A 25612-nucleotide genomic window follows, 5' to 3' on the forward strand; every position below is an offset into this window, starting at 1 on the left:
CTAGGGGGGCCTGAGGACCAGAAGTGAGAAACACTAGTTTAAAGCTGCCTTCACATACAGTAAACACAAGCTTTTTCTGCTGAAGTGTGTTTGTTCTTAAAATGCACCGTTTACTCTATTAAAGTGGAAGTCAACCTTAAACATGTCTTGACAATGATATGTTATATGTTACCTCACTAGTCTAAACATGACATTCTGATTAATATTAAATTTTTGGAATAAGAGTTATGAAGCAAAATCCAGCTATTTTTATCCATCTCAAGGGGCGGCCATTTTGCCACTTGCTGTCGACTGAAGATGACATCAATGTTGCTCATGGCTCAGGCAACAACCAATCACAGCTCACCTGTTCTCTGAAGCTTAGCTGTGATTGGTTGATGCCTGAGACCTCAACAACTGTGGCGGCCATTTTGCCACTTGCTGTCGACTGAAGATGACATCAATGTTGCTCATGGCTCAGGCAACAACCAATCACAGCTCACCCTTTTCTGAAGCTGAGCTGTGATTGGTTGTTACCTGAGACCGAAGCAACTGTGATGTCATTTTCACTCGACAGCAAGTGGCAAAATGGCCGCTTTGTGAGATGAATAAAAACGCCCGGGTTTTCTGCTTAATTGATATTCCGCTACTAGCACAATATTAACCAGAATAACATATATATTTAGACCAGTGGGGCTGCATAGAACATATTATTGTCAAAAAAGTGTTTTGGGTTGACTTTGCACTTTAACCCCTTATGCAATTTTACTATGCAATTTTAAGGAAAATTTTTAAGAAAAAATGCAATATTGGCATAGATAGGACTTTCTGTAAAATGATCTGTTATTGATTTTTTTTTTAGGGGGGGGGGGGGGGGGATTTATGCACTAGTGGTATTCGTATCAGTGATTACTCCAGAACTGTGGAAAGACATAACTGCTCGTTCTGCATTGTTTTCCTTATCTCTCCTGTATTATCGTCACTAAATGCTATGCTATCTTTTGATACGAGCATGAACAAAACCTCCTGAAACAACAACACCTCATGAGGAACTCACAGTCGTCGTCAGTGTGCAGTTTGGCTTTGAGCTTCTCCATCTTCCTCTCGTCCCGCAGCAGCGTTCTGTCCTTCTTCAGTGTTCCCGTGCCATCCTCTTTCTTCTCCTCTGCCGTCTCCTGAATCACAGAGTACTCCTCATAGTTGGTGATGCCTGCAGATGAACAAATGGGATACAGTGATTGCTATGGCTTACATGTGGACTGCGGTTTATTATTCTCGTAATATTATATCAGCTTCTCGATGTTTTTATTGCTTTTGGGCAGTCAGGCAAACACCCTCTGCTGAGAGTTGAAAAAAAAAAAAATACATTTAATATTTGTATCCCCAGGCAGCATGGGAGAGATATGGTTAGCACTTCTACCTCACAGTTCTCCAATTTGAGGTTTGAATCTCAACAACGACGGCCTTAGTCGTACCTATTCTACTGCATATGGTCACAAGAAGCTCGCCGACTGTTTTGGAGTCATCCACCATGATGGTCTTAACGGCCCCGTCCAACATTTTAATTTTCTGGGGCCTCTGCTTCTTCTTGTATTCAAGAATGTCCTGCAATGTTAAAGAAGAGCAAACACAAAGATAGGAAAGAGAGAGGAGGTGGGGGTGGGGGGGAGTGAAATGAATGAGCGATGAAGCACAAAGCAAGACCGAATGTACCCGCAGAGGAAAATGATCAAATGGGTCCAGGTTTTAGGAAGGCCGAGACGAGCGAATAGGAAGCACAAAAAGCGAATTTAGCGGCTGCCTATCACAGCCCGCCACTTCCTTTCGGTTCAATTACAATGAGGGGCGATTCGGTGCAGAAGAATTGGTCACAGTCATGCATTCTACCTTTGGTGCATTTGAAGAGGAAAAAGCATTTGGAGCACAGAAGATGGCAAGCATAAAAATAAATAAATAAATAAATCAAAAATAAGAAGAAGAGATTGCATTTTGGCGTTTTTCTTAGCTGCAAGCTACAATCAAAATAATTAAAAATACAATCATGAAATATTTCACTTTGAGTACAGTGAATCTACGAGTTTAACTTTTTGAATTGCACTACAGAAATAATTTATGCTTTCGTCAGTATTCTAATTTGTGGAGATGCACCTCGAAGTACAATGTCACTTAATAGAGAAAAATATCTCCACCATGATAGAATTACCAAAGTGATTGGGAAATGATGTACGTATGATTTTTGTCTTCTAAAAAAAACTTTCCAACCTCCAATTAGTTAAATTGCATCAGAACACCACTTAAAGTCAAGTAATACCAGATATATAGACACATTATAGGTATATTTATTAAACAAGAAGTGGATGACTGGCCACAATATAGCTCAATGGACTGCCGTGTAGGTTTTTGTTTGCCATCAATTAAATGAGACACGTCACCGGATATGTGTCAGTTTTAGCGTGGTCAGTTTCAAAAGTGACGAAGAGAATGGATGGTAACTGTTATAGATCAGATTTCCTGGAAAATGTGTTTATTCATTTTTAATAACATTTACAAAGAAACACATGAGCTGCAGAAATGATCCGGATTGTTTGTTATTGAGAAGCAGGCTTAAACCCAGGCTGTAACTTGTAAGGGAATATTTTACTACGTCACGTCAAAAATCATCCACACTTGTATTAATTAAACCATAAATGATATTAATATTATGATACTTAGACTTAACTACCAGTATATTTTTTTTAACTGGTAACCACTAGGGGTGTGAATTGCCTAGTACCTGACGATTCGATTCGTATCACGATTCACAGGTCACGATTCGATTCGATACCGATTAATCCCGATACGAATTTATAAGTCGATTGTTGCGATTTTTTTTCATTCAAATTTAGAAAATACTAATCAGTAAGCTTGTAGAGTGTAAGATTTATATGAAAATGTATTATTTATTTATCTGAAATTTCAGTCTTATAGAGGTTGTAATCTGTTTCATGTTTGAACAGCATTAAAATAAAATATTAAGGCTTAATGTTCCGTTCATATAACATTCTTCCATGCTCAAGGTGTGAATCCTAACCCGAAGTCAGACGTTTTGTTGAATATTTTTCCATTAAAAATGGAAGTTTAAAAATCGATTCCCACACACACACACACACACAAAAAAGGCAATGATGATAAGACGTTGAATCGGTAAGACTACCGAATGAACAATTCTGGAAAAAAAAAAATAAATAAAAAATAAAAAACTTTTTTTTTTATTGAATCGATTCGAGAATCGCGCGATGTAGTATCGCGATATATCGCCGCATCGATTTTTTTTAACACCCCTAGTAACCACTAACTTTATCAGAATCCATTTTTAAACTAACCCTCCCAACTTTAATAATAATAATAATAATAATGATAATAATAATAATAATAATAATAATAATAATAATACCAAATGGCAGTATTTACCCCATTGCGGAGCATGTAGTAGTCCAGTGTCCTGCCCGACTCCAGCCAGATGCCTTTCCTGGGGTCTTCGTCAGACAGGAACAGACCATAATCCGAAGCTAGAACATAAATATGGAGGTTTTAATGCTATCAGCAAACAATGTGATGAAACCATGTGGATAAAATTCGTGAGACACACCATTTAATCAATCAATATAGGGTTAGCAGAGCCTCTGAGTTCTGCCAGAATCTTAATTCTTCATCTTATCAAGCCATCTTGGACAATTATATACTTCCATATCTGAAGTAGTAGAAAATGGAAGGCCATTTTCTGTTCACAGTAAAAAAAGCAGGGTCCCTAACCACATCAAACACATTTGGATTAACTACAACTGCTATTGCGACCCATCTTTCCCTCTGAGCTAACAAATTATTGTAAAGCGTGGTGGCTGATCAACCATGGACGGCGCTGCTGGATAGCAAAACAATTGGAGAGCAAACAAAGGGACTGGAAGTCCACGGGTTTACTATATTAACTCTTTGACCGCCAAAAACGTTTAATAACGTTTAGTAAAATCACGATGTATGCTGCTACTTTTTTTTTTTTTTTTTTTTTTTAAATATATCAGTGGTCTGTGCAACGTCCAAGTGCAGCGCAGCCGGGTCAATGAATTGTGAAATCATAAACACCCACTAACTATGGCCAGCAGATGGCAGCGGTAGCTGCTCGGGCCCTAACTAGAGCTGCGAATTACAATGAAACATGGCACAATCTGATGAAATAGAACGTTTTCAAGGCTGACGTGAATGATCAAAGCCTTTGTAACATTAAGCCTAATTTGACGGAGCGTCACTAAACAAAAAATATTAGTATCAAAGTCACTGTTGTGGAGAAAATGTATCTTTTCTTTTAAATTTTCGCTCAATGTCACTCAAATGACCTATTTTCAAATGGTGATTACTAAAGAACGGAATAAGGTAGAAACATCCTTTTTTTCTAATGAAAGAATGGAATGCGATCTTTCATGTGGTACCCATGTTGTTTATGTAGCAAAAAAAAAAAAACACAATATTCTGTTTGCTTCGAAAAATGAGTTAAAATGCTCGAAATCCGCTGGCATTGTTTTTTTTTTTTTTTTTTTTTTTTTTAAATAACGTGTGGGAGTAAAAGAGTTAAGAGGAAAAAATAAACTTCTTGGTGCTACCAGGTGTCACGATTACACGTACAAGTCCACGGCATCAAATATGGCCAAACGAAGAAGTGCTGCATAGGCGTAACAAAAAGAAGGAGGCGCCACCTAGGGGCATGGCATCATAATGAACATTGTTACAAATATATAACCATCTCAATTTTTACTCTTTCAAATAGGTGTCCAACTTTTTTTTGTCTCATGGCAAGTTGACAACACATTTCCTGCATTCTCACCCTGTCCGGTCTGCGCCTCAGGAACTCTCTCGCGTATGATCCTGCAGGCGTCGTAGACCGCCGTGGACGGCTCGAACTGCATGGTTTTCACCACATTGCAGTGGCGAACGCAGATTTTCAGCGACAACACCACCATCTCGGCCGGCGGGGCTGCAGCTACACCTGTATCAAAGAACAGGAAATCAAAGCTGGTGATATTTCTTTCCCCACAGAATTTTGAATTATAACACCATGGGTGTGAGATCAGTGCAGTGTGAGGCCATTGTTACATTTCATAATAGTGGGGGGGGGGGAACAGCCCACCAAAACAGATACATTTTCAGTCTGATGCCAACACATACAATATAATAGAACACATTTACGAGCATTAACAGGGAATGCACTGTTTGGTCGCCATTGAGGAGGCACAGGACTCCTCTGTGTCTGAGGTTAAAGGTAATAGGTCAGTCTGGATGAGCCACAGAGGAAAAGACACAGGCAGGCCTCTCTTCTGGCCCGTCTGGCTCCTGACCCTGACTCACATGTGGAGAATCTGCTTCCTATGTGATATGTGTTCGCACCCGCGGGAGAAGGTGTCGCTCTGACGCCCAATCTTGACGACACGCTGTGGAGAGGTGTTCAGAATACGACGGGGTATTTTCATATTGGATTGCAACAGTCTCGATAATAGTTACAGATCGTTCACTGTTCGCATGTACATTAGATGTGAAGACAAAGATGGCAAACCACAACACTATTTACATTACATGTATATGACAGACCAGTGTTTTCATTAAATGTGTATGTGAATGGCCCGACTTGTGAAGGGAGAAACAGATTTTCATATTTCTCTGTCAATGGACAGATTTTTACACTGTGTGAAACAGTTTTCAAAGGATGTAAATGTGAACAGACATTTACATGATGTGATGTGAATGAACAGTCAGTTGTTTGTTTCGATTATGTCTGATATTGGACAGACAGATGCTACAGTGTATATAAAAAGTCTAAACACCCCTATTCAGACAGCAGTTTCTGTGATATTTAAAAAAAACAAAAACAAATCTTCAGTTATTAGAGGGTGTGTACACTTCTGCAACCATATCATTATAGTTGTTTATTTTTCTTCTCCTCTCAAAAAGATTTTTAATAAATTTCATTGAGTTGAATAGGTAACAGGCCACAATAATGGTGTAAAAAAAATTTCAAATGATTCATAATGATCTCATTTGAACAGAGGTGTGCAGACTTTTTATACCCACTGTATTTCAATTGAAAAAAAAAACTGCCAAATGATTATAATCTGTATGTGAATTGAACAACGTATGTGAAACGTTTAAATGAAAAGGGTTGTTTTTGTGCTATGTGATAAGTGCACAGAAAAACACCACAATCCAGCTCTCATACTGTAGACCAAGGGGTGGCAAACTGTGGTCCTCGAGGGCCGGAGTCCTGCAGGTTTTATAGATTTCCCTACTCAAAGTGCAGCTGATTCCAATTAACAGGCTCATTATCAGGCTTCTGCAGAGCTTGCTGATGAGCTGATCATGAATCAGCTGTGTTGAAGAAGGGAAATATCCAAAACCTGCAGGACTGCGGCCTGGACCAGATCATTAGAGCAGCTTTTAAAAATGGGACTGCGGCCCTCGAGGACCGGATCTCGCCACCTGTGCTGTAGACTCTTTTAAAGCTCGCATGCCAAGACAGGACAATTAATAACTCTGTGATGATTAATAACTAGCGTCTTCCCACACGATCATCCACCAGCACAAAGCCTCGCTCGTCTCCCAAAAGCACCAGTGACACCTACACTGTTTTATCTGCTGCAGCCTCACATCACAAAGCACATTGTTGTTGTTTTTTTTCATTCTGCTGTTTGCATTTTGAGGCAAGTATAAATCTATGGGAGATAAAGGCAATTGTTTTATCAGTTATTGCAGCGGGGTTAACTTATTTGATGTTATAGTGGTGCAGCTATTGTACATAAAATGATGCATCACTATTTAACACAAGTAGAGATTTAAGCCCTTTTCACACTGCACTCGCTTAGTGTGGAAAGAGTTGCGTGACAACACGGAATGATCGGTTGCCAGTGGGCCCATATATGGAAGTGTTGACGTAGAAGCCTTCCAGAAGTAAATAACAAAACAAAACAAAAAACCTGAGATTTTGCCGCTGGTTAGAGCTCACCTTTCACTGTTGCAAAAGAAAAGTCTGACTTTGCTCATTTCAAGAAGTAAGATGAGGCCACAAGCAGCAGAGAAAAACTCATTGCTTGGCTGCAACTTCGATAGCTTAATCATGCAGTTACTTTTTAATAAGTCAAAAAAAAAAATAATAATAAAAAAAATAAACACTCCAACTCCTCTCCAATTGGAGGGGCTTGTCTGATGTCACTGCGCCGTCACTCTCGAATAGAACGTTTTCCAATCTGAGGTTTAAATTAGGGGTGCACCAATCGATCGGCCGGCCGATTTATCGGCCCCGATTTCCTTCATTTTGGAAGATCGGTGATCGGCCGATCTCTTAAAATTAAGCCGATCTTTTCCACCAATCTCATCTCCATCCTCAGAGGTCTGAAAAAGTCAGCCACTGTCCTCTTCTGCTGAGATGATTAATAGGATTTTCATTTTTATTTGAGAGAACCACTTCACGTGCAGTTAAAACAACTCGTTATTTCGCTAATATTGTTCAATGTTTTCCTATAAAACAAGAATGGAACACTGAAGGTATATGCTGCTTGTAATGAAAAAAAATCGGTATCGGCAATAATCGGGATCGGCAGGTCAGACTTTTTAAAAGATTGGGTATCGGTGATCGGCCGGAATATTGTGATCGGTGCACCCCTAGTTTAAATCCCCTTGCCGACATTCCATGGTCCCCGCCCATCACCACATACACAATGATTGGGTCTGACGAACGGTGCACTACGCCCTACTAAATGCAGTGTGAAAAGGGCTTCAGGGCTCATAAATGGATTACAACAGGAAATGTAAAAATATACCGGTAATCATGATTAAAATATATATATATAATACAGTGAAATCTCACCTGCAGTTTGCTGTTCACAAATTCACTTATTTGCAGATTTCTCCGTGGAAGCTGTTCGTGTAAAAACTGACTTTTGGCACATTTTTTGTGCTCTTTCACACCAAAGCCATGATACACCGACTGTTCTAAGATCTTTTTGTACTCTGGTGAGGAGCCAGGATTGTTGGTGGAACTTATGAATTGGTCAGCAGAACAGCTTTTAAAAATGTCAAGCACCTGGAAGTCATTTAATTTTTAAGGTTAATACTGGAAGATAAGTTTGAAGTGTTTTGGGGTCATAGTATGACATATTTATGGTTTAAAATAGAATGTCCTTAACTTGCTAATGTGTATAAGTACTGTGAAGTGAATCTCATAGTGGATGGAGCCCTGTAAAAAGGGGAAGAGCTCCATGCCAACCAAGCAATCTGAGCCAAGACTACACTGACATAAATAAATAACACACATAAGCAAAGTGACCTAATGCTATTCTCATAGTAATACGTACAATACAGTTACAAAAACCATTCGACTCAGATGGACCAAATTCCCCTTTCTAGACCGACATGAGCCCTGACATGTAAACGGAGACAGAAAGCAGGAGCACGCAGCCATTGTTCAATAGATCAATGACGCAGAGCACATCCAGACCTTATTACTGTAACATGGCCTCTAATCCAATAATAGCACAGGCCACAAGTCAGCAAGCCATTCTACACCAGTCCCAGGCCAGAAAGCATCAACTTAATATTCGGCGATGGGCATGTTGCTAACCTAGTTTGTGCAAATGAACCGGGCTGGAGCGCCGTGATAATTAGTCCATCTGCCTTCTCTGGTCGGCTTAATAAGTTTAACAACTGCGTGTTTCCAGAGAACAGATGTGCAGCATATTGTCGCTGGCCTCAGGTAACGCCCACTTGGCCAGGAGAAAGATAAGAAATTACTGTTTAATCATTTTCATTAGGATGTGTAACCACAATTAACGTTTTAAAGAAGACGAGAAAATTACAGCAAATGGTTTCATGGTGACTAGTTTGAAGTTCCAGAAACAAAGTGACGTATGGAGCAAATGATTCACGGCTATTGTGATTAAAGTGACTCCTTTTGAATACCACAATGCTATTATAAGAAGTTTGTGTATTATAGTACAATTCGACATAATCACAGTTAAATATTCACAAATTTCCGGATTTTTTTTTTTTTTTTGTTCTATGCTCACCTATTCGCCGTTTTGAGTGTTTGGCCACCATCTGGTGACATTTTGGTGTCAATAAAGTATGTTGAAGTGAGTTGAAGAGTTTCATTTAGACATTGTATTGTTTGCCACAGTGGTACAAACATTGTAAACATGTCTGTCCTGTCCTATATACACATCTGCTAAGTGTTCACAACACAGAGACATGGTGTAAACATCTATGAGTCGGGTTTTATACACACAATGTAAATATCCATCTGTCCGTTCACATACGCAAATAACTCCCCTTCATACATTCGTATTCAGGTCAAATGAGTTCAGAAATATATTCGTCACATCGAGCACATTTCTGTGAAAAACTACTTGATGAGAATGAGGCAGATGTATTCTAGAGTCAGTGTTTGTGCAATCACATAAACAGGACACTTTGGCTTCATCCCACACACACAGTTCAGTTCAGGTTCATGAGCCGGGAGTAGGCTGCAATTTAAAGAGACTACTCTCAATTTATTATTATTATCATCCCTATACAGTCAAGCAATGACATTCTGCTCCTGTTCAGTATGTATGACGAGACTTCACAGCATCACTTCACACGTCAATTTCATCTCGACTGCAAATGGAGCCATAACACTTCGACACGTGTTTAAAGTCTTGTCAGAGAACATATTCGTCAGTAATGGTTTGTTCCATGGCGGGGTGTTTTTTTTTTTTTTTTTTTTTTTGCCTTTGTGCGCACACAATGTATGAGGAAGAGTGAGGCAGGTGATGGTGTGGGGTTTCATGCAGAAGGCAAACAGTTGTTAAACACTCCCTCTGAACTAACACAGCTTGAACATTCACCACCATGCACTTGTCTCCTACCGTTTTTTTCCTCATCATTTCACTGGGAACGACAGGAAATCGAATCAGTGCAGCCTCTCCGCCACAAGAGGAAATCTGCTCGAGATTTAAATGGAAACTGCAGTCCATCTTTTTTGGCATATTGGTCAATAACAGGCCAAATTTGAAGTCAAATAAGGTGCATAATGTAAAAGAGCTGATAATTCACACAAACGCACACATCAAAAGCTGTCTGGCCATTTACAGACACACTAATGGAAACATATAGAAAGTCATATAATACAAACATATCTGTGGCTTTATAACTTTTATGTGGACTGCACTTTTTATGAACTTATCTTGAAAGACTAGACACTATATAAATTAATAGAATTTACCTATAAAGTCATACCGACCAAAATGAAGCAGTTGTTTTTTCTCCCCAAATGGCAACGCTAGGAAAATTGTGTCCACTCACGCACAATGGTAAAATTTATTTTTAAATTCACATACCAAATGTCAAGATCCATGAGTCCATTCCCATACACAAAATGCAAATAAATATCTGTCTATCCATTGACATATATAATGTGAAATTCAACGGAAAGACCTCGAAGACCTACAAAACTGGCTACAGTCATCGGGATCTGTACATAAACACAATTTCTGTACTTAGAATACATAAAAAGGAAATGTGAAATAACATTTTTCAAATAGGATAGAAAAAAGGGCAGATAACTTCTACAGTGGAAACAAGAGACACAAAATGTGTGTTTAGGACAGTGTAGGTTAAGTAAGTAAATCAGCTTTTACTACCAATTTTATAGGCGTGCATATGGGGAATTCTCACATCACATATATAGGTCAGCACGGGAATGAGTAACAAAACAAACAAATAATTGTGCTCCTTTGTTGACTTAAGGGATTGGCCTGCAAACGTGCCTATGTAGATCGACAAGCAAATCATGTCAAGTACGCCAGTGGGGGAAACGGCGCACAATTGTGCTCTGCTTTGCTCACAATCTAGATCACCCAGTGGAAAATGACGCTTAAACAGATAACATCAACAGTGATCTTGGAAAGTTACAAGATGGGATGGTGGAAAAGAGAATTACGGAAGACCGTAATGGAATGTGATGTCAAGTTTTTAACAGTAGAGAGAGGACATGTAAGGCTTAATCAGCTATCCAGGTCACAAAAACAACTTATAATAGAAATCAATTTTAAAAAATGCCATGTCCTCCGCAAAAAAAACGACATAAGCTCGGAGATTTGCCAGCTTATATTAATGCTGACTTGTGTCTCTCTGCGGAATGTCGGGTTTAGTTAAAGGCCAGCAATGATTCTGTCTGTCAGACGCAGATTTATCCTGATCTGTTTACTTGCTGCTGCCTGCTTTAATGAGAGCTCTTTGAATTGTATTTGTAAAACTATCTATCGCAATCACATTGTTTATTGCAGTGAGGATAATGGTGCGATTTAGAAACAATATGTAAAAACCCAATGAATGCTTTCTTCATGGTAAAGTTTGGAGGAGGAAAAAAAAAGGCATTGTGAAGTGTTGGAATGAATGCGGACTGCTGATTTTAGTGGTCCAAAAAGTGGACATGTTTGCAGAAAACAGTCACTGTGAGGCAGAATAGGTGCTAAGTGACAATTTTTGTGGTCTAATTAAGTGGACAGTTGACAGAAAACTAGTGTTGTTCCGATACCGTTTTTTGGCTCCCGATACCGATGCCGATACCCAGCTTTGCCGTATCGGCCGATACCGATACCATACCGATACTTAAGTTTTTTTTTTCTCCTCAACATGAAAAAGCTGTCCTGCCATTGGTTTAGAGCATTCAAGGGCCAATAGGATATCTTAGATCAACATGCAGTGAACATGACACATATCAGTGAATGTCGTGCACCAGCAAGACACAAGATGCTGCATCCAAAATCCTATATTAGCGTTGCAATTAATGGTATCGGCATGTTACTTGTGAGTAGTCACCGATACCGATACCACTGTTTTAATGCAGTATCGGCACCTCTGCCGATACCAGTATCGGTATCGCAACAACACTACAGAAAACGGTCACAGCAAAGTGAAAGAATGTATGTCGATTGCTGAATAATGATTTTTATACGTCCAAAGAAACCACAATCAGTTTAAAGTGGAAGAAAATGAGGTCCAAAAGAAGCACACACAGCAACAGAAAATCAGAAGAATGCATACAAACTGACAATTTTATCCAAAAAAGTGAAAATTAAAAATCAAACCGTCAGTTGTCATGTATTCTTCTGTGTCAAGGAATACGATGACTTTTTTGCTAGCAAAGTCATCGGCGCATCCATGATAGCCTTGCCAAGCAGGCCAATGCTCGTCATCCGCGAAACGTCGACAGTACCCGGAGGAGCAGGTGATTCACTAAACGGGAGTCTGCCAGTCGCTGTCATGTTCGTGTGGTCGCGTCACATCTATGGATAGTCTCAAAAGTCAGACGGTTACCCGATCCGCCGACTCATCCGTCGTCGCCGTGTCCTGCAGCACTGGTAATTGCTCCCAGTGAGCGAGACTTTTACAGCTTCAGTGTCGGCTTGTCAGTGAGGATCTGGAGAAATATCTTCATTCGTGGAAAGGGGGATCTTCCACAAGGGATTATTGCTTGATTTAAGAGCAAAAACTATGTTACTATTAACTATAGTTAACTTAATAGTCCCTAATACTGCCAACAACCCTAACGTTATTATTGCTAAAACAATTAACACAGTACACACTACTTCGTTCTCCGTGCAGACAAAATATGTTTTTTTCTCTTTGGGGAATTTTAATGAAATCAAGCATGTTATTAAGACACCTATGACTTGTTTTAATTTGCCTTAGATGGGGGGAGGTGGAGCCTAGGGATGGGTATTGCCGCCAACCACACGATACGATACGTGTCACGATACAGGGGTCGCGATACGATACGTATCGCGATACATATGTGTCCCAATACTTGATCTTCAAGGCGATACGTATCCCAATATATTACATTAATTTTCTTGCATTTTACAATAACAGTCATATGTATGCCTAAAGGATATATTTGTTATGCTGGCTGACAAAAATATTTTTGTTAGCAGCTCTTCTGGTTTACCACCAAAGCGGTGTGCCTGGTCAAAATTTGCAGCTTTCACAGACACACTGGGAACATTTATTAATTAGGCATGAGCCGATATGAGGAAAAATATGAAACTATTAAAAATACAGCTCTAAAATGTGCTTATTTAAAATATTTGGGGAAATAAAAACAGCATTTTTTTCATGTAGCACATTCTATTTTGTTTTTAAACAAAATCGACGAAAATTGGTACATTAAGATGTGCCATGTTAAGTTTATAAGTAAATAAATGTTGATATTCTTCCTCTGCTTTAATTTTTCTTAGAAAGACACAGTGTCCAATCACTGGTGAGCTATTTTTGAATGAATTGAAGGCAATTAACTTCAAAGACGCTGCTGGTTTTTATTTTCTTAGGTACCATGCAAGCTGCAAAGGCAAACGTTAACTGCCTATTTATAGTTTAACGAGCAATATTGATACGTGTATTGGAATGAGGCCCGCAACGATATATTGCCGTATCGATTTTTTGAGCACACCCCTAGTGGAGTCAGTGTCAGCATTTTGAACATGGAGGGTCACATCAAAAGGATGCCACATTTAACTACACCTGAGTGCTTCAGGCTCACATCTGTCGAAGGGTGTCTACGCAATGAAGCCGGCAGGGGACTAACGCGTGTTACGCCAGCTCATTAAGATGGTTGCAAAGCGGGAGATGCGCCGCTGGAACGCCACAACCCCATCTGCGGTTTCGAACCAGATGCCGCCGCTTAATTGGCCTGTGAAAAGCACCTTGCCCAGTCAGCTTATGAAAGCACGCCGTCATGGAATGAAGATAGTCAAATATTTTCGGACTTAATGCTAGCGGGGAAATGAGTTAAATACGAGTGAGGAGACCCGAACACACAGAGATGATTTATTATTCTTGCAAGAAAGAACAACACCACGTTACCTCTCGGAGCTTTTCTTTTATACCTGCGTTGTCACGGCCCATTATCTTTTCTAAACATGAACTATGCTCTATCTGACTACCATTGTTTTCTCTTAAAATGGTCGTATCAGACTTCATCATCCTCTGATTTAATCAAACAGGACCTATGCCCTCAATCACAAACATAATCAACAATCTAATTAGTCAGTCAGTATTAAAAAAGTCATTCTGTAAGACTGTACAGAAATTCATGTTGCTCAACACCAACCCAGGTAACTTTCTATTTTAATCCACCATCACAGATAGGAAAAAAATGTGCTCTCTTGCACTTCTAAAACAAACAAAACAAAAAAAAAAAAAAAAACCTAACAAAAAATGGAGTGAAACTATTTTCACAATATAGTACAAAATACACTTTTGGCACCATCAGCCACTTTAATACAAAATGAATAATGTTGTTTACCATCTCAAATAAGCACTCCATCATGATAAACGAAAATGTTATGTTTTATCTATTTATCACACTAATTTGGTTTCATAATGGTCTTTAGAAACCATTTGAAAAAAAAAGACATTCCAACAGTTTCAGCGGAGAAGAGAAAGAAGCAATTAGCTTCATGTTACTATGGCAACCCTCAGACAATGGCTAAAAAAAAAAAAAGCTCTTTGTACCTCTGAAAGTTCAATGAGTCTAAAATGTGCTTCCTCACCCTCACTTGTGTTAATTGCACACCATGACGCGTGCTAATATGCAAAACTTACCTTATCGCTGAAAGAAAAAGGCCGCCTTCCTCCCTTGTGCGTGTGCGCTGATCTTCACAGCTGAAACGACAAACGGTGGACTTTGAGATATCGACCCGCGTTTGGCGAGCTGTTAAATGTGCCATTTGAATGCAAATTCTTCAATGAGGTGACATTTCATGACAATTAACAGCAGATTAATCGAGTGAAGCCGCGTTACCGCCAACTATAAAAATGTGTTGATGTCAACTGTAGTGTTCTGCATGTGCGGCAGCTGATATAGAAAACATCCCGACATGCTTTAATTGTGTGACATTGTAAATAAACAGCTTCAAACGGGTAGCATTGACATTGTTCTGCACCCACCACCATGATCTAATTTTAAAAAGTATACTGTACATTTCTTTATTTGCTATGAATTATATTGAATATTAGTGTATTTTATTTGAATTATATCTCACCCTATCTAACCGTAACCCTTATCCACCGGTGTAGACTACTAAGAAAATGTCTGCAGGCAGACAGTTAACTCATTTACTCCCAAAAACGTATAAATACATTCTATTTTAAATATTGCCACACTCCCAAAGATGTATTTATGCATTTTGGGTTTGATGCAGCCTCTGAACTGAAGGGAATGCTTGAACCAATGGTAGTTATTACAAAAACGGCCAGCAGATGGCAGCAGAGTATAAGAGATCAAAAAGCTATTTTCCCCACAGTTTTAAAGATTTATAAATAATGATGAAACTTAACCATATTCTAATGCTAATTGATCCAAAATGGAAAAAGATAGAAATGTACTTTTAGGCTCTAATCTTTGTTTTGGTAGATTCCATGTTTTTTATAGCAATAGGACACAATATTCTATGGGCCTTGCAAAATCCAGTAAAATAGCGAAAATGTCCTGGGAGTGAATGAGTTAATGACATGGGGATGTAATAGTGACAAACAGCACTATACTGTACATGCTGCAGACTGATGCAGGACAAGAGTGCTCCTCTCAAGGTGACTCCATGAAGGAAAAATGAAACGGGCTGGCGAGATCAATGATGCAAAGCGGCACTCGTTTGTTTCCCAAAGCATGCAGGGGGGGGATCCATTTTATTTTCATGATGTATGGTCTCGTCTGACGGAGCTTCCAAATCACATTATAGCGGGCCAAGATAAGAGCAGCTGCATGCGATGACACCATGCTGCTAACCGCTAAGCCCGCCTCCTCCTGACCGGGTTTGGGTAACCGTACGCCTCCTCTCCCGAGTGTCACTTACTCACAGGAAAGTAAGCTCACGTTTCCTACAGCCACTGACTCACTTTAGTGCACACTAGCTGTGTGAGATTTCCTTGTATATGATGAAGGGTTGCAAAGGTAAGGAACATTGCTGGACAATTTCCATTGGAAGTTAGCCATGGAATAATCCAATTTGTATACTAGGGGTGTGAATTGCCTAGTACCTGACGATTCGATTCGTATCACGATTCACAGGTCACGATTCGATTCGATACCGATTAATCCCGATACGAATTTATAAGTCGATTGTTGCGATTTTTTTTCATTCAAATTTAGAAAATACTAATCAGTAAGCTTGTAGAGTGTAAAATTTATATGAAAATGTATTATTTATTTATCTGAAATTTCAGTCTTATAGAGGTTGTAATCTGTTTCATGTTTGAACAGCATTAAAATAAAATATTAAGGCTTAATGTTCCGTTCATATAACATTCTTCCATGCTCAACGTGTGAATCCTAAAAAAAATAAAAAAATAAAAAAATTTTAAAAAAAATCGATTCTGCCCTTATTGAATCGATTCGAGAATCGCGCGATGTAGTATCGCGATATATCGCCGAATCGATTTTTTTTTAACACCCCTATTGTATACTATAGTAATATAAACCTTTTACTTTGTCATAAGGATTAGGAGTAAGAAATGTCTGGCAGTATAGCTTTCTAAGAATTGTTATCATAAAAGAATAAAGTTAATACGGTAATAAAGACCAGATCTCCTAACCCACCACCCCAAAAAAAAAAAAATCACCATATAAGAAAAAGGTCAGAATAAGATTCTATAGTTGCAATATTATGACAAAAAAAGCCACAACACAATTAGATAATTAAGCTGCTAAAGAAAGAGAACTTAATAAAGAATTTGACGTCTTTATGTCACAAGAAAAACAATAAGCCATGAAGTTGGAATCAAAGTAAAGCAGAATATGAGAGTAGAACAAGAAATATGGCATAACTTACAAAGATAAAGTTGCCAGAATATGGAAATAAAGATCCAACAAGACAATAAAGTAGAACTGTCACAAAAACAAAGTTTGAATCTAATGAGTTATGTGAGATGCACTCATTAATATGCAAGCTTCATAACAAGCCTCAAAGGATGGCTTCCTGAGGATGAAAGCCACATTAAAGTAAAACGGAATCCCTGGAAAGTGCTCAACGCATTGTGATGGAGAAACACTAATCCTGCTCACTTTTGCCTTCAGGAAAATCAATGTGAGCATTCCACACAAAAACAGAGAGAATGGTCGAGAGAGCAAAATCTTATATTGAGGAACTTCACAGACATTTTGAATTCCTGAGGAAGTTTCCTTCCAAAATCAAAATGCTGAGTTTAAGAAACGAGAAGCATCAAAATGACCAAGCAGCAGAAGCTTGATCACATCATCACAATGAAACGAAATGCACTGAAAGATGGCGAACCCCGGGGGTCTCCATAGGTGGGATGCAGGGGCTAATGCCAGAAAGCCAAATATGCCACTCAGGAATTCATTGTGCAGACGATCGTTGAGGGCGCTCAGACAACATGGTGCCCCCCCCCTTTGCAAAAAATAAATTGGAAAATGTCCCCCCCACTATGTGTGAGCAGGGGGGGGGGTGTCTGGCTCAAGGTTAGGGCTCAGCATCCTGGCACCATAAAAGCAAAGTTTGGAGAAATATATTAACCCAATTCATCACTAACAGGCTTGGAGGTCAGATTTCAGGATTTAAAAGGGACACACAGGAGAATGTCAGAATGTCTTTTTAATTTTTGTATGCAAGTAGTGAGTTCTGAGGAGTGTCTGCCTACACATGAGCTATCTAAAAATGGGACTAATTTACATAATTACTACCACATTGGCTACCTCTGCTCATGACATAGCCCGGCTGGGTGAAGATCCAGAGTCACTTTCAAGCAGTGACCTGAAACATTGCAACCTCACTCTTAAATTAAAAAAAAAAAAAAAGTCAGTCTATGGAACAATTTGGATTGTAAAGCAAAATCTTCTCAATCTATTTGTATTTTTAAAAAATGTATACAATCATATTTACTGCAAAAATATATATCATAAAAGGACATGCAGTTGAATTCTTTTTGAATTGTTTGGTAGTATTGTAACACCAAAAGCGTCTTGACCGCTTGCTGTCATTGATTTTGTGTGTGTTGATTAGGGGTAGACAAAATAAGTTTTACTTCTTTCTGTCCCCTTTCATTTCTTTTATTTTAAAGAGTGAAATAAAGTGATTTGATTTGATTTGATTTGATTTGATTAAATTAAAAAAAAATCCTATGTAAATATCCAGTGAAAGGTTTTTCTAAATTACATCTAATAACATCTTCAAACCCCTTTCTGCAAGTTGTGATGAAACTGCATGGGAACATTCAAAACCTACAGGACCATCTAGCAAAACCCCTCTAAGTATCATCCTGCTCTATATTTATTTAGACCCCCATCCAACGGAGCCTCATCTTTCTCTTCAGGACCACAAATCTCATTCGTTAGCTCACTATTTTGCCCTTTTTCGGAGCGTTGAGAACATCTGGAGCGCAGCTGTTGCTATGCATCAAAAGTTACGCATACACGCATATATACTCACACACACTGTTGCAACATAATGGCCTCAGCAATAGAGGTTAACGGGTCAGGACCAACCATTCGACACTCTTGGGACAGCAGAGATTAGTGCTGCCCTTGCAGAGGAAGTGTGTCTTCTAATTCAATTCCAGCCTCTCAATTCCGGTTTTGTCCAATTCCATGAATTGAATCAAACACCCACAGCCAACTTACTGAGAACTTGTTTACATTGGTGATTTAGATTGAGTTACTATTATTACACCAGTGGAGTATTTGTCAGCATTTGTGGGATGATAAAATTCCAAAAATCCTTTTGAGTGATACTAACTGAACTGCAACAGCGGAAACAAACGGCTCGGACACTTTTCATAAACCTCCCCACCTTTAATTATGCTACTTAGCTGTCGCTATTTACATGTTGACAATCACATATTTTTTAATGGTCCAAAACCTTTGTATGCTAGCAAAACTGTGTGCGCATTAGCTTACTTGTCTTTGTGGGTTTTGTAGTGACAAATGTAGTTTGTGACTTTTTGACTTCCATGAACCCAAATTTAATCATCCTCATGGCTACTTCCATCGAGGCTAAGTCAAGTCGAGTCATACCAAGGACCAAGTCAAGTCAAGTTATTCCAAAGTTTAAAAAGTCCTAAAAACGTAAAATTGAGCCTGACTCGAGTCAAGTCACATGACTCGAGTCTATGTAGTTTTTACACTTTCATATTACTCCCATAGACTTACAAATAAATCTGTGTAAAAGTTTGAACAAAAATACAAAAACAAAAATAGAACAAAAGTACATTTTTAGAACTTGAATGTGTGCAATCTTTCCAACACTTTCCTTTACCACATAAAAACTGAAATGGACCAACAAAAAAGCTAAGTAGACAAAGCAATACAAACGGCGAATTAAAAGGAAGCTTTCTAGCCTCAAAGCAAATCCGAACTACTATTAAAGAGTGATTGCTTTCTAAAGGACTCATCCTGCGAGGGTATATTACATTGGCAATGTTCCCGTGTCACGATAATAAATAAAACGATGAATCACAGGCATCACCATATGAGAAAGGCTGCGTGGGAAACATAACAAATGAGTTTTAAAGATCAAAAAAATTGATGTTGAATAGGATGGATTAACTCTGTAGACATATTTGTTTCCGCACAGACCAACAGCAAGAGAAGTCAACTAATCACAGCACATTACTGCAAGAGAAACCGTTTACATGTGCACCACCAATTTCCTTTTTTAGTCAGCATCCATCTGTGAAAATAATAGCATTTTGCTATGTTTGCCCGTGAAATGTTCAACAAACATAAGAGCTAAGCAGTGAGGAGAAAGAAGAGCAACAATAGCAGGCATGTCATGACAGTTTTTGGTATTCCACTTCCACAAGGTAACACAGGAAACTGCAAAAAACACGCCTCATGAAAGCATCATTCTCAATGAGACATGTTTACAAAAGACCGACAAAGAAGGAGAATGGTGCCCTTCTGTATTTGATTCTTTGTAAGAAAACAAATTTCATTCTAGAAGGCATTTCATTCTAAGGCATAGCAACAGGGACTGGTCACCACTCAACAGTCAGTCAGTCACAAGGCACATATATAGTAGAAAAACAACTGTTGACACTTATAGTCACAACTATGAACAATTTTGAGTCTATAACATGTATGTTTTGGAATGTGAAAGGAAGTTTGAGTAGCCTAAAAAGGAGCATGCCAACACACATGAGGGCCTGAACAGAGATTCAAAGTTTCAAACCTAGCACTTTCCAGCTGTGAGGCACACATGCTGAGCACTACCTCACCATACTGCCGACCCTTTCAACCGTTTGACAGAAATCATTTTTTAAAATATATTCCTAAATACAGTTTAGACATACATTTCCCCCAAACAATGCACTTTACGGTATATCAAATGGATTTTTCCAACGGCTCAATAAAGTTTTTCAAAAGTTCAGGACATTTTATTCTGTGTTACAGCCGACCAGAACAATCATATTCAGGACTTGAAGATAATAGAGGACCTCAGATACTTCCATGTTCTGGTTCCAGTCAGCGCTGACTTCTACACAAACAAGCAAGCAACTCCCTCCATTCAAGTGAACGAAACTGCGCACACAGATGGATCGCTTCACTCGACCAAGTCCGCAGATTAGAGCCGAGCAGACCTTCCCTCGTGAACTGCCCACCTAATCTTCTTTTGCATCTCAGCAGCAGAGAAACGCGAGTCCTCTAATCCGCCAGACAGCTGCGAGTTAGCGGACAGTCGGCCAACAGCTACGACTAAATTCCAATTTGGTGAGCAGCTATGTATTGGCACACATTTCAATTAGGATAAACACTCTTATCATTTTCCATTAGCAGCGGTTCAGAAGAGGTTTTCCAAAATGGATGAGTGCCTTTCTGGGTGTTGCGTGCACCAGCAGTGCATTTACACTTCTAGGACACCGATGCCACCATCACACTATTTCCCTCCCAAGCATGTTGGAGAACTTTCAACGTGGTTGTACTCAGCGTAAAAGCACTTTGGGCCTGATAAATTAAGAAAAGGAGGGACTAAATGCTTGTTGACTTACTAACGACAGATTGCGTACGCTGTTGGCAACAAATGGAAAAGTGGTGGAGCATGCCTGATAAAACGAGACCGTTGCGCTTGTATTTTTTTCTATTATTATTAGATTGCATGGAACATTTGGGAGAGCACCGCAAGCGCATTGAAGTGATGGAATTGGAAGTGCTTTAACATTGTGTTTAAAACTTGGGATAGGCAACCGAAAAGCCGCTCTGGGTGAAGTCAGCACCAAATGTCATAATACACAATAATGACTCAGATTGGAGAAATCCAGAATTAAAAGTTATTTTGTCGGGTTATTTGGCATGACTCCTTCTTGTAACTTCCAAGTCAGTCCTTAGATCATTCTCCAAAACTGCTTTACTGAATAGATCATGTTATTTTAGTTTGTGGCATTTTGAAAATGTCTCAAAGTCTCCAGACATCTCCAACAACACCACAAAAAGTCACTAGATTTGCTGTTTATCGCTAAATTTAAAATGTATTTGCAAATTAGACACTGCAGCAGAAACCCAATTAGGACTTGGACACTACCAAAGTGAATCAGGCTGAACTTGTACCACTTCTCTTGGAAACATGGTGGATCCAAATCCAATTTGCAAGAACAAGAACAGGTCAAAGGCAACAACCACTTTCATCTCCTTCAGCTACCAACTGGAGTGTTTCACTCAAGCAGCCACTTCAAACTAAGAACTTGAGAGGCTGAAACTATCGTGACTGTCCCAAGTGCTTAGTTAGTTCACTGTGGGCAAATGATACAAGGGGCTCATTCTTCACTGATGAAAACGTGTTGATCATCCAACATAATGATACAATTACAAAAGACCCACTCCAACTCTGAAGGCAGGTGCTCGTCTAGGCTGCGCCTGTGGACTAACTCGAGAAAATGACCAAAGCAACACGAGAGGTACCCCACCTTCAGCCTATTGTGGCTGAACAATCCAGCTGAGACCAAGCCCCAGTTGCTCCATGCTGGCAGCGACATAAATGAAAAACTGGTCTCTTGCTTGTCAGCTCCATTGTACGGAGCAGCTCCAACTTCACCTCGCAAGCTTTCAACACTCGCCTTTGTTTGACACCTGTTACAACAGCAAGGAACAGAAAATATACCTGCTTTAGTTTAAGAGCTGGGAGATCATTTGCAGAGGATTTAAAGAGCAAATGAGTGAGGTTTGCATTTACAGAAACAAGTTGGACAATACGGAATATGAGCCAACACAGTTCACAACAGGAGGTGTCAGGAGAGTGTCCCAAAGGCGGATCATCTTCTATAGGTGTGGCAGCAGCTGCCACCTAATACACCTAAGAATGGCCTTGGACCTTGGGTGCTTGGAGCAATTTATTTGATGTGTAAAATGTGACTATTCTTTGATTTGCTATTGCACAAAAATAATGTTCTACAAGCTACTGATAGGTCAAATTCAAATAAAGCCTCCAAGCCAAAAATGTATCAATTAAAATCAATGAATGCACATGGACGATATACAGTATACAAAATCCAGCCCTTGACAAACATTTACGTAGCCTCAAATGTTGCCCTCTTTGAAATAAAATGCCCCGTTTTTTACTCTTGAAAATAAACACACTACTGGGAGGCTGTAATGAAGTAAGGATATGATATCCGATACCACCATATGTCGTGGTAAGTTGTCTTTAACACAACACAAAGTGCTCGGAGGGAAGACATGGCAACTGTAAAGCTAAGATTTACATAGGAGTTGAAAGAGAAAGTATCGGCTGTATGTGGTGCGGTGATTTTTCAAGCAAAAGCTAAAATCGATCATACTGTAGTACGATTGTGACTTTGTTAGAAAGATTGATTCACCAACTGACACAAAATCTGGTCTCAATAACCAATCAGCCATATTGGGTCAACGTGGCCTCAAAGTTTGATGATATTTTTGACAGTACACCATGAAAAAGAGGGTACTAGTTTACTCTTTACAGATTTGTCTTTGGGTTCCAAGTATCAACCTGTGTTATTCACATCGTGGCAAGTCGAGCAGACTAGCTTAAAGTGACTTTTTTTTTCCCATCCCTGGCACAATGTCATGAAGGTTATTCAAAAATACAGTTATTTTGTCCATCAGCACGAGATGTCGTCTATTTACCAGACATTTACGTGCAGATTCACTAAACACGCCCTTTTTCATCCCGCCAAGTGGCTCGAAGATGAAGTGTCAACATCCTTGCAAGCCACGCGGAGGAATTGGAGATAGGTTTGAGAAGTGGGGGGCAGTCTTGAGTGGCAGAAAAAGAAATGCTGGTGAGATAAAAAAAAAAAAAAAAAGGGAAGAGAGAGTGAAAAAGACAGAGAGAGCAGACCGCCACCGTTTTCCCGCTTGGTCAGCAAATTGGAAAAGCAGCACCGGAGGGATGAGGAGAGCAGATCAGTACATGCATGCTGGAGAATGGTGGAAATACTGCAGTCTATACACTATGTCCACTTAAAGCCTAGAGGAAAACTCTTTTGGAAGAGGAAAAGAATAATAACCGACAGTGTACTAGACACTTCATTAGGTACACCAACTGGATCCCATCACACTGACAGGTGTTAAGGGTGGTGGGCTGGACAGACATTCTCTGCTGGCTTAAACATTATCAGAAGAATAGACCCACATTTCGAAGCTAAACTAAACTAGCTAACTAGCTCAACTCGAATATTGTTGTGCCAGGCCCAGGATATTGTATTACTTTATTCCCACAAAGTCTCCTGCCCTCATTTCGTTGCATTTCCTTTGGCTGCAATGCTGTGGTGTGAGTGGAAGGCTCTGACATTTTTGACCCAAGAGTAAGAAACATACGCTAAAAAAATAAAATTATACAAATGTAATATTTTAATAAATAAATGATTCAAATAATTAAAAATACATGCATGTGTGTGCTACAGCCTATCCCAACTGACTCCAATGCCAGAAGCAGGGCACAAACAGACAATTTATGCTCGCATTCACAACTAAAGACAATTTAGTGTCTTCATTTGACGTTACATGCGTGTTTTTGGAATGTGGTGGGGTAGGATAGTCCGGTTCCGAAATGCTCAGAGAAAACCCACACAATCACAGGGAGAACATACAAACAAACACGACACAGGAAGGTCAGACGTGATTTCATGGAAATGGGTTCAGTAGTTTTTACAGAATTTTGCCAACAAAACAGACACCTCTTAGCTCTTCAGTTTAAAAGAAACAACTCGACTGCATGTGTGGGTTTGTTGTCATGCCAGCATCCAAATGTTTCTCATCTCACTGTTGGCATAAGAGGGCGAAGGAGCACACTTCCAAAAATTGATATTGATGACTTTCATCTCTGGACCGGCACTTTGTGCATTCCTTACTTGAAAATTGTCTTTTCAATGTATCTACACCGAGCCACATTTATCCGCACGGTCCACTTCATAGCGTTGAAGTGCAGCAGCTTGAATAAGAGAACAAGTTGTCACGAAGGGACAAGGACAAACAATCACAGAAATCCCACTCCCCATCTGCCACTTACTGACATTTAAATCCGTCTTCACAAGGCAAGAACATCAGTAAAAATTCCTCACATATTTTGCAAACTAAATTAATCAATCAGCTAAAATAAGAAGTGAAAATACTTGATTTAACAGCAGAAATGTTGAATTCCGTGACATGTGATGACCGTGGGTGGGTGAGTACGATCCACGCCCCCTCCTCCCTCTTCTTTCCAAGTAATTTCCCTGAGGGTGCACACTGCACTGGGGAGATAAGTAACCCAACTGAGGACAAGCCTGGCATTCTAACCCCCCCGAGTCCATGTGAAGAGCGGAATGTGACAATGCAGCATTTGTCTTCTTGCCAGCTGGAGAACAAGCTGCACACAGGCATGTTCGTATCAAACGTTAAAGAGTTCACAAGGAGACAGAATTCTATTTTTTTTTTTAACAGTGTTACTGCTATGGATTATCCTAATTAAATTTCAGGAAATAAACAGAAACCACTTGCGGCAAACTGAATCACATTTGGCCCTAGTTTGACACTGTACAACACAAGTTCCCGAAATGGAAGCAGTTCACGCGTGTGTGCAGTAGAAGATAATTCAACTGCACCCTTTGTGGTGTTCACAGAGCAAATACTAGAACTTGGCAGGTTAGGGTTGTGCAATTAATCAAAATCTGATTACAATTTCAATTATTACACTCCACAATTACAAAATCAGCATAATCACTCAAAATAATAATAATAATAAATTATTAAGACTTTATTAAATGTTAAAATAACTATTAAATTTTGTTTCATTCAAAAGGAACTTGCATAATTATAGTATTTTAAAGAATTGTATTTGTCTTAATTATTTTTTTTTATTTTACGTTTAAACATTTTCTTGTTTGATCGTCCTAATCGTGATTGCAATTTTTACCAAAATAACCGTGATTCATATTTTTTTTCCATAATCAAGCAGCCCTATGGCAGGTTTATGACTCCAGTTTTGATTTCCAAGGCCTGACACATGACAACTGTACTCCTACCCTTTCTTTCACAAACACTCGTTTATGGTAACTTTCAATTAAATGTCATATATGTCTGGTTTGTGTGAAATTGACTGTTGAATAATCA

The 25612-nt window shown here is 39.2% G+C and overlaps 1 protein-coding gene across 2 annotated transcripts in view; it reads right to left on the bottom strand.

Annotated features, from left to right (window-relative positions):
* The window catches only part of tln2a (talin 2a), a 75124-nt gene that overhangs the window by 42398 nt on the left and 7114 nt on the right, over nucleotides 1-25612 (bottom strand). Inside the window, exons 2-6 of one of the 2 annotated variants that reach the window (XM_077519850.1) lie at nucleotides 14641-14700; nucleotides 4835-4996; nucleotides 3430-3527; nucleotides 1455-1584; nucleotides 1037-1189 (exon numbers count right to left, since the gene is read on the bottom strand). In XM_077519850.1, the coding sequence (XP_077375976.1) occupies nucleotides 1037-1189; nucleotides 1455-1584; nucleotides 3430-3527; nucleotides 4835-4970 (517 nt within the window). In that variant the 5' untranslated portion in view covers nucleotides 4971-4996; nucleotides 14641-14700. The remainder of the gene's footprint in view (nucleotides 1-1036; nucleotides 1190-1454; nucleotides 1585-3429; nucleotides 3528-4834; nucleotides 4997-14640; nucleotides 14701-25612) is intronic. The other variant, XM_077519851.1, reaches the window with a different exon arrangement.

Source organism: Festucalex cinctus, chromosome 4 (assembly GCF_051991245.1).
Source record: "Festucalex cinctus isolate MCC-2025b chromosome 4, RoL_Fcin_1.0, whole genome shotgun sequence".
NCBI classification, from domain to species: domain Eukaryota; kingdom Metazoa; phylum Chordata; class Actinopteri; order Syngnathiformes; family Syngnathidae; genus Festucalex; species Festucalex cinctus.